At 39.6% G+C, this 9,204-nt stretch overlaps 2 protein-coding genes across 2 annotated transcripts; one reads left to right on the plus strand and one right to left on the minus strand.

Annotated features, from left to right (window-relative positions):
• Nucleotides 1-884: 884 nt before the first annotated feature.
• LOC115691388 (uncharacterized) lies at nucleotides 885-2,105 on the plus strand. Its single transcript, XM_030617993.2, has 3 exons — nucleotides 885-1,413; nucleotides 1,492-1,580; nucleotides 1,927-2,105. Exons 1-3 carry the CDS (start codon nucleotides 1,005-1,007, stop codon nucleotides 1,969-1,971), a joined length of 543 nt encoding a protein of 180 aa, XP_030473853.2. The 5' UTR covers nucleotides 885-1,004; the 3' UTR covers nucleotides 1,972-2,105.
• A 490-nt stretch (nucleotides 2,106-2,595) lies between these two features.
• LOC115691399 (lipase-like) lies at nucleotides 2,596-7,504 on the minus strand. Its single transcript, XM_030618015.2, has 10 exons — nucleotides 7,199-7,504; nucleotides 6,274-6,353; nucleotides 5,954-6,019; nucleotides 5,817-5,864; nucleotides 5,637-5,704; nucleotides 4,819-4,891; nucleotides 4,579-4,740; nucleotides 4,010-4,204; nucleotides 3,487-3,575; nucleotides 2,596-3,028 (listed from the first exon to the last, which is right to left on the minus strand). Exons 1-10 carry the CDS (start codon nucleotides 7,269-7,271, stop codon nucleotides 2,815-2,817), a joined length of 1,068 nt encoding a protein of 355 aa, XP_030473875.2. The 5' UTR covers nucleotides 7,272-7,504; the 3' UTR covers nucleotides 2,596-2,814.
• Nucleotides 7,505-9,204: the final 1,700 nt, after the last annotated feature.

Genomic DNA, 9,204 nt, shown 5'->3' on the forward strand with positions numbered 1-9,204 from the left:
CATAATGAATTTTACATTTAGAGATCGCATTGCACATTTACATCAATTATCTTTTTGTCCCTCTTTACGAAAATGACGTATTCTTTCAAAAAATACTAGTACCCAAATCCTAAATTCTCATGCCCACGCAAAATCACTCAAACCAACTAAAAACTAAAAACCACCGAAACCCTAAGTAAGATGCTAAAATGAATTTGCAAGGAGAGGCAAATTTGTCTTTTTAAAGTGAAATTTTGCTTAGAGATATGTGAGTATTAGGTCAAAAAGGTTAGTTGTCATTTATTAATAATCCTTTTAATAGTATTTTGATTTTTTAATATGACTTTCATTTTATTTTTCTTAGACATAAATTGTTGTTGGTAATGAAGTATTTTTCATTGGCTAATAATTTTAAGCGATACAAGTAATCATTTTTAGGAAAATATTTTTCAAATTATTCATTTTTCACAAACAAATGGAGCTTAAATTAAAATTGAATTACTAAGTCTTTAATTTGACAAATGATTGTGCAACATAAACAATGTGAGATCACGGACAAATCGTGCACTAAAGCCGTATTGACATAAAATCACAATGCATAACTTACTTATCGGAAAAAAAAAATTTGAATTCTCGAAGTAATTACAATCGTTAAATAGAATATATCATGTCATCAAAGCATTGACATTTTATCAATTCGCATACAACAACCCCAATCAAATGCAGTGACACATTGTATAAAACATTTTCCCATTGCATTACACCCCAATCAAATGACACCCCATGATTTGCCAGCCCAATTCTTCACAATGCAAAGACCATTTTAGCTGCCTGACAGAAGATATACAACTTCTTTCTACCATCAATGGACAACAGAAAAAACGGTTTTCTTCCCTCAATTGCAGACAAAACACCAACAACTAACTGCAACATCCAAAAAGAACAGACAACATAGAAATCACAAAGCCAGAGACAAGAAGGGAGGACGATTAGGATAGTCTCTCTCCCTCATTCGATTCGGAATCATGGGTTGCAGTGAATCGAAGCACGATGTTGCCGCTGGAAACACCATCAGCCTCAGCAAGACATCGAAGGCTGACGAGCCAAAGGAGATCCAAAAGGATGCCGACACCACCCCTGAAGCGGCCGACACCACCTCTGAAGGGGCCAACACCAACGGCGCAAACTTGCCCACGCAGAAAGAAGGGGAAAGCGAGGCGAACACGGGCTCGGGAGGTGAAAATGTGAGTGAGGTGGCCAATGTTGGAGACGTAACCCAAGAGACCGAGGCGAGAGCAGGAGAAGAGAAAGATGGGAAGGCTGTAACGGATGACTCCTCTCCTACGAAGGAGGTGGATTTAAGTGCAAATGTTGCATTAGCTGATAGTGTTGAGCCAGAAAATGTTGTGGAAGAGAAGGAAGAAAAGGACAGCGGTAAAGAAGAAAAGGCTTGATCTCACATCAACAGCAAATACTCAATGTGAGTCTAATTTTGATTCATTTTTTGCGCAGGAGAGCCCGAGATTGTGAAAGAAGAAAACTCGATCAAGGAACTGGAATCCGTGCAAGCGGTTGATGAGTCAAAAGCAGCAAGTGCAGAGGTAAATTCAATCGAATAGTTATTTCCAAGAATACATGTGAACAGGGCATTTTGATGCTGGTGCTTTTTTTAATGCGATAGAGAATATGGCTATATGTTTGATCAAGAAAACAGGGAAAGTTTCTGATAACAATAGTATTCCTGCTGTTTGATCAAGAGATGACATACTGCTAACGCAAAACAAAAGCCTAAAAACTGAAAATATAGAGGGGTTTACAGGAGACTATCCATGGATCTGTACCTGCGAAATTGGTCGCGCATAAATGGATCATTGAGGCCTGTATAAACTAGTATCAACGGAAATATGCGGCAAAAGAATGAATTGACAAAAATTCTCTTATGTGCAGGGAGCTGCAGCAAATGCAGCCACTAGCGACGAGAAGACAAACTGAAGAAAGAGTTCGGCATACCAGGGTAGGAGCGAATTGCAGTCGGAAAGTTCCTTTTTCTCTCATACTATTGCATTGTAATTTTACTATGACAGCCTCTTGAGGGACAGCTTAAATCACAACTTGAATGGTACAACAATGTCCTGTTAGTTCATTGTGGCAGCCTTGGAACGATTCGAGTTTAAGATGGCGAACGACAATTTCATTGACTTCATCGTGAACCCCCATGATTTCTTGAAGTCACAGGATCTGCGACCCATAATCATCTTGGATAGAATTTATCAGATCACGTTCATGTTACGACTCTGAATGAGAAAGACTGGATTATCTATTTACAGAATTCTTGATCCACTTTCGATCACTTTGTGGTTTATTAACTGAAGAAAGATCACAAGAATAATAATAGCTCAGGCAGATAAGGTTTGATTACGCGTTACAGTACACAGGCTCAGCTTATGACAAACAGTACGTAGTGAAGCCAGCTTCTTTGGCAATTGGTGACAGATATTCCATTCTACAAAAAGCTTGAACTTTCTATAGCCTAATGATAAACCTCAAAAACAGTGTTATATAAGAAAGTGCTTCATAAATTTCTCTTGGACAGGCACAATGTACAAGAATCGAAACTTATAGGAAGTAATTATTTTTTGGATTGATGAGGGTGGTTTACATTGCTCTGTGCTTTATATACAAACCTTCCCAAAGCCAAAGCACACAAAATGTTTGACACCGCGTCCTCTTTAGAAGAACTGTACAAAGAATGATGTAGCTTGCTCTAATATAAGCTTGTACCGTCTACGCCAATATATTTGCTGAAGAAAATCATGTCCCAAAGAGAACATAATCCTAAAGAATGCTTTGCCTGTCACTCGATCCTGCACCAGATCTCAAGACCGAGACAACAGGAGTCTTGGATAATACAAGATTTCCCTCAGGATCCGCAGTTCCATATTTCATTATACGGGGGTCTGTGACAATTTTGCATGATCCTGATGGGTCGCCCATTAACTCCACCCCAAAGTAAACTAAATGGTCTGAGATGCTGTTCCCTGACACGGACCTGCAAGGATTAATTAGCGTTAACTGCGAGAAAAAGCTCTTGTGCACGGATGCAGTCCTAGACAGGCCACACTTCTCTGACTTTTCCGTGTCCAGATCATGCACACCTCACTTCCCTTAAAAGCCTGTCAGACTTTCTCAAACAGCGAGATAATTCTAAAGCAGCAAGATAAATTAAGTGGGTGTACATATTCAACTGGAGAGGGCAAATCATCAAACTAGACACATGAAACCAAACTGCTGGAAGGGTGCATTTTCTGTAAAAAGTCCAGTTTCAGACAAAGCTGAACCTCTGAAACCTTGCATACTTAGATTTGGCAAGCATTGTTTAGATTCAATACTGTAAGTACAGTGTCTTAAATATCAGTGAATCAATCAACTTAAGAACAGAAGTTTTTCAAAGTATAAGCAAGTGCAAACAATAGTCAAAGAAAAAGGCAACATCTGGGATGTGTTTACCTGCTGCATGACGGGTCCTCCCCAGTATCATCACAAAGTTTCTCAATTGTGTAGACTAAACTTTCCAAGTTTACATTATAAAGCCATACCTGCAATTTAAGTATGAATGTATTTAGATATCAAAATAGTGTACATGATCGGTTTTTCTACCAGACAGATACCAATTTAGTCAAAGATGGCCTTAATACCAGATTATGATTATACAGCAATCCAGTAAAATTAACAAGAAGTCATCAACTGAACATTACTACGAAGCCAGGGCAGGCAGAAAGCCTAGAGAGCAATTACTGTCATAGAAACATTATTCCTGTAAATAGAACCTCACCGACAACTTCAACAACCAATCATAAATGAAAAGCCACAAATTTTCTTCGGAAATTAAGTGACAATTTATGCTCTAGGGACCTCAACAAAACTTAAAGCACAATGAGGTGCCGTATGAAGAAAATCACGGAAAGCATATTCCCTGCAAGAGGGCAGATTCGGCTCATAATTTCCATCAGACAGCAAGAAGTGAATATACCTCTTTAGGGAAGTGGTGGTAGGTCTTCTGCGGGAAATAGTAATAATATGGAGGCAAATGAGGAACTATGTCATGCCCATTGGTAACCCGAAATGAATTTGGCACAAGTTGACTGTAGTAGGATGCAAAAACCGCATTGCCAATACGAGGTTGTCCAAACGTGATAACCTGAACACTCTGAGCTAGACAATTTACCTAGAGTATAAGTAGCAATCAGTCAGAAACACAATCAGAAACTTTGCAAGCATTCTCTATAGATAATTTCCAGTGCTGCACATAAGCTGCAGAACAAATGGCAAAAGGCAAAATTCTACTCGATGGCACTCAACAAAATCAAGCTTTGACCAAAGCTAAAGTGCCATCATTGATTTGCAAAATGTGAGATAAGCAATAGTTTTGCATGAATTCCAAATTCATTTAAAAGAAGCTAATACCATTCTGGTAGGACTATGCAGAAGAGACTTAATTTCTTCTCAACTTTAACAATATCAGGGGAAGAGCTAATCTCAGAGACCTGAACAACCTCAAAGCTACTCCAACTCTGCTAGCAGAGGCACAAGAATCCTTACTTTGAGATCAAGTGCGCAAAAGGATGCCATAGCCCCTCCCATTGAATGTCCTGTCACCATAATATTGATAGCACCATACAACTCTTTTGCTCTTTCAACAGCATTTAGAATCCCAGGCCGTATAGTTGTGTTGTGGTAAGCAGAATAAAATCCATGGTGCACCTGAAACAGTTGAGATATCAGAAGATGCCTTAACTATACCAAAAATGCACCAAAAGACTTCAAAAGAGATTGAAATACCATCGCATCAGGCATGCCAGGATAATTTAGATCGAGCTGCTTCCAGAAAAGGTCTTCAACCCAATTCTGGATGCTGCAATAGTAAAATTAGGTCATTACTGTACCATGAAGACACTGACACCAATCAAAGGAGGGCAAGCAACATAATAACCACAAGGGCGACCACAAAGTGACAACAATGAAACAAGCATCAAACAATTGAGAAACGCAAAAGATAACTTATAAATGATAAATTCTGATAAAAAAACGAAGAGTGGCTTGGAATGGAAATAAACATTAAACGAATTAATTAGTTATTATTTCCTCATATATAACAGTTAATGGATGCATATGCTTGTACCTTGTACATAATACAGGGAATTCACATATAAAAGCGGCTCCATTGAGAAAAAAAATATGGAACAGTCATCAACAAGTGGTCAGATGGCACCGACACCAGAAAAGTCGAGAACATTTTTCCTATACCCTCCCAAAATAGGGAGAAAATGGTGCTCCCATTAACTTGTAAGCACAGTTGTCGTCATTCACCAAAAATTTACTCGATACCCCAGTTATTCCACAATGGGGATGCCGTGCATTTATAATAATACAAAAGTCAAAAGTAATTAAATGAAGTACTTCAGATACATTTATGAAAAAAAAAGAATAAAAATTCATTTCTTAAGATCCAGAAGTGTTGTACTTCCCCATAAGACCATACATAACATCCATCACAGCGATGCTCCTACAACTTTGCATATAGACGCGTGCAAGTAAAAAGCATGGTTCTAATTTTTGGAGGCAAAGCTAACACAGAGTAGCCATCTAAATGTCAAAACCTGTTTCCGTGAGTCCCTCTGAATGCAATTACTATGGCATTAAGATCCTGTGCTACCCCCACAAATGCCTGCACAAATATATTCAAATCCATCATAAAGTAAAGGCATAAAAAGACCACACCAACTGAGAACTGCAAACGAAGCAATGACACAAGTTCAAAGTGTTGGGTCGTGGTTAACCTGTAAACAATGCTTTACATCCACAACAAGCTCTATGACCTCAAATCCCTGTTTTATGTTAGAGCATGGATTGTCAGCCATTACTCAATATGTAACCTATGAGCCTCTGAATTAACAAGTTAATTTTAGATGATTACCTCAGTTTTGTCGCCACATCTTGAACATGTCCATGTGAAAAGTTCCGTCATATCTGAAAGGTAAATCTACAAATAAACTCATAAACAGTTAAAACTACAAGCGAAGAAAACAAGAACTAAGGCAAGAGAATGACTTGACCCTTCATGACCTTCCCCTTTTTCGGCTGGTTCCAACTAACAGAGATATCAAAGTCTCAACATCTGGAGAACTTAAATAGAAATTTGTTTCTGCTGGCAAGTGGCTAGCGATAATTTAAGAATATTACATCTTATCAAAATGAGCCTAAAATAGAGGAAAGAGGGTATATGGTAATGCTTACCGCAGATGCATATTCCACCAATATTGTGGCAAGGGTGTGATTATAAACAGGGCCATCGTCCTCGTGCTTGATCTTGAGTTCTGTTTATAACATCAGAAGATGTCAGAACCAAATTAAACATCCTGAGTAGTAACAAAGGTCCATCAAACATTGAGCTTTACCAAAAGCAAACAATGACATTCAGTTGGTTAGAGAGAACACTCTAGCTACCATCTAGTCCACAAGACAATTAACTTGATGGCATAAGATGACAACCCCATTCTTCAAGTTAGTTCAAAATGGAAAATGGTTTCCCAATAAGCGCATTTTCAAGTAAAATCAGGGAAAAAAAAGGTAAAATTTCGTACAGAAATGTACTTTATTGAAACAAAGAAACTATAATGGAACCCCAAAGTATTGGACCCTTTTCTATATCGGCAACGAGCTTTTGCACAATCTCCGTTAATTTAGAGCCCGAACAACACGCTGGTTTCACTCCGAAAAATAAGGGAATGTACTGATGAGTATCCACAGGATTCATCACTCTATAACCCCCATATACGCCGCGTATATTTGCCCACGAAACTTCATCACAAGTGCCATTAAAATGGCATTGTAGCTGCAGTCACAGAAGAAACAAAGCAAGCTATGTCTGCACCTCGGTTCAGCACGCATGGACAAAGCTCCAAACCTCAAAGATTTTCCATTTCCTTCACAAAATCCACCTCCATTCGGTGGGCATTAACTCAAGTGACTCCAAAAACCACCCACCATAATTACTCCATAGCCCCCAAACTCACCAAAAACCAACAATCACGAGCACAGCGAGATGCAAACTAACCAAAACTTCCACTTCTCGCCAACCTAATCCCAAGCCCTAACAATCAAGCCAAAACGCACGAAATCACGAGCCAATACAGGGGCAGAAAAGATGAACACGAGCTACCTCTCGCCCCGCAAGAAGCAGCAGACAAGCACAGCAAGACCATCAACCCCAACCACCGCCTCCCTCGCTCCATCGCCCGCGGCGCAAACGTCCAAACCGAAGACAGAGAAATCGCCACCGATTCGCTTCACCAACGCTGCCGCGATTAGCGGATCCGCGACGAACCGTTACGGTCTCAGAGGCGGCGCAGCTTCCGCATCGGCGGCGATACGGCCCGATTCGCGACTCGGCGGAGCTCCGTGCGGTGGGGGAATCGCCTCGACCCGTGGCAGGCGACGACGGAGGTGAGTCTGACCGCGACGAGGACTGGGAGGTGGTCTTGCTTATCTCGTGATATTCCAGATTTGCCCATGCTTTTGGTTGAGATTTCCGAGGATGCCTCGTCGGTACTGTGGTGATTTGGTTGCTTCTGTGTGGGTATTTTTGGAAATGCGGCGTCGCTTTGCCTTGTGGTTTGTGAGTAGCTCTTGTTGTTGACGTGGGATTCTACTTTTCGTCTACGAACTTTCTTGATTTTTCAATTAAATCCTCATGTTTTAATTTTTATTTAATTAAAGTCCTTCTACTTTAAAAAAAAGAAATTTAATCAAGTCCCCGTCGATACTGATTCCGCCAATATCTAACTTATGTAGCCGTCTGAGGATGCCAAAGTGCGATATGATATGAAATAATATGTACAATTGTACATGGATGCCCATTATACATAGTTAAGGGCCCAGGAGAATAAAAATACAATAATCGGGGAACAACAATATGCATGGAGTTTTCGATGACCATGGTGGGTGTCAATGTCAGCAATTTTCAATTGACATCGCACTTCGGTGTCCTCCAACGACCATGTTAGCTGAATTTGGCTGCATTGTTGGGAAAATCACCAATATGGTGATTGTTGCAAAATCCCCTATATTGTTCTGACGATGACAAAGACAATCAAAAGCTAATAATATATGCATTGGTTAAGTAGTGCAAGATGATATATGCACAAGCCGAAATGCAAATGTTTGTCATAAACATAATTAGGATATTATGATATGAGAAGTGCTATGCCACTGTCAAGATTGATCTGTCGATATATGAGGCGACCAAGAAATTGAGCATTGAAGATGTCTACAAACTAAAAGACTCTTCGGATAAGATGAACATAGGAATTTAATCGATGGTGAACAAGCCGAAAAGAACGAGAAAGTTCGTGATACAAAATTTGGGGGTGTGGGTGTTTTTGGAAATGTAGCAGGTTGCTTTGCCTTGTGGTCTCTGAGTAGCTCTTGTTGTTGACGTGAGATTCTATTTTTTGTCTACGAACTTTCAGAAAATTTTCAATTAAATCCTCATATTTTGATTTTTTTTAAATCAAAGTCCTTCGACTTAAAAAAAGAAATTTAATCGAGTCCCCGTCGATACCGATTCCGACCAAATCCAACTTATGTAGCCATATGAGGATGCCAAAGTGTGATATGATATTGAATATTGTCTAATGGATACCCAGTATAGATAGTTAAGGGGCAGGAGCATAAAAATGTAAAAATCGGCGAACAACACTTTGCATGGAGTTTTGGATGGCCACGGCAGGTGTCAATGTAAGCAATTTTCAATTGACATCGCACTCCAGTGTCCTCCAACGACCACGTCAGGTAAATTTGGCCGGATTTTGTGACGTCCCAGAGCATCACTTACTAAGGTGTTTTTTAATCTTCTTTTGTATTATTATGCATGCGGAAGATAACCTTTTAGTCTAGCATTTATAACATGAATTAAATATAAACAAACACACTCTTTCTGAATACAGGGGAAACATCATCGATTCATTTCATTTGACTTATCTACATAACATCGGGTGATACCACTACATACATCAGAAAAACTATCAAGGAGGAATCAAAAAGTTATATACTCTCTAGCCACCACGGGACGAAGCCCCCTTAGCTATCACTCGTCATCATCACCCGATCGATCAGACCACGCCAAAAAGTCACTACCATGGTATCCCAAAAGTTGTCTCCCCACGC

This window comes from Syzygium oleosum, unplaced genomic scaffold, assembly GCF_021117445.2.
Source record: "Syzygium oleosum isolate NSW1041296 unplaced genomic scaffold, Sole_v2.1 Sole_v2.43, whole genome shotgun sequence".
NCBI lineage: Eukaryota > Viridiplantae > Streptophyta > Magnoliopsida > Myrtales > Myrtaceae > Syzygium > Syzygium oleosum.

Bases quoted from the DNA above. Each gene is read 5' to 3' on its own strand.
- LOC115691388 (XM_030617993.2), top strand. From the start codon at position 1,005: ATGGGTTGCAGTGAATCGAAGCACGATGTTGCCGCTGGAAACACCATC. The intron at 1,414-1,491 runs GTAAAGAAGAAA...TTTTTTGCGCAG, and splicing joins GAAGGAAGAAAAGGACAGCG to GAGAGCCCGAGATTGTGAAA. The intron at 1,581-1,926 runs GTAAATTCAATC...TCTTATGTGCAG, and splicing joins CAAAAGCAGCAAGTGCAGAG to GGAGCTGCAGCAAATGCAGC.
- LOC115691399 (XM_030618015.2), bottom strand. From the start codon at position 7,271: ATGGAGCGAGGGAGGCGGTGGTTGGGGTTGATGGTCTTGCTGTGCTTG. The intron at 6,354-7,198 runs GTAGCTCGTGTT...TGTTATAAACAG, and splicing joins TGCTTCTTGCGGGGCGAGAG to AACTCAAGATCAAGCACGAG. The intron at 4,892-5,636 runs GTTTTGACATTT...TTACTATTGCAG, and splicing joins AGAGGGACTCACGGAAACAG to CATCCAGAATTGGGTTGAAG.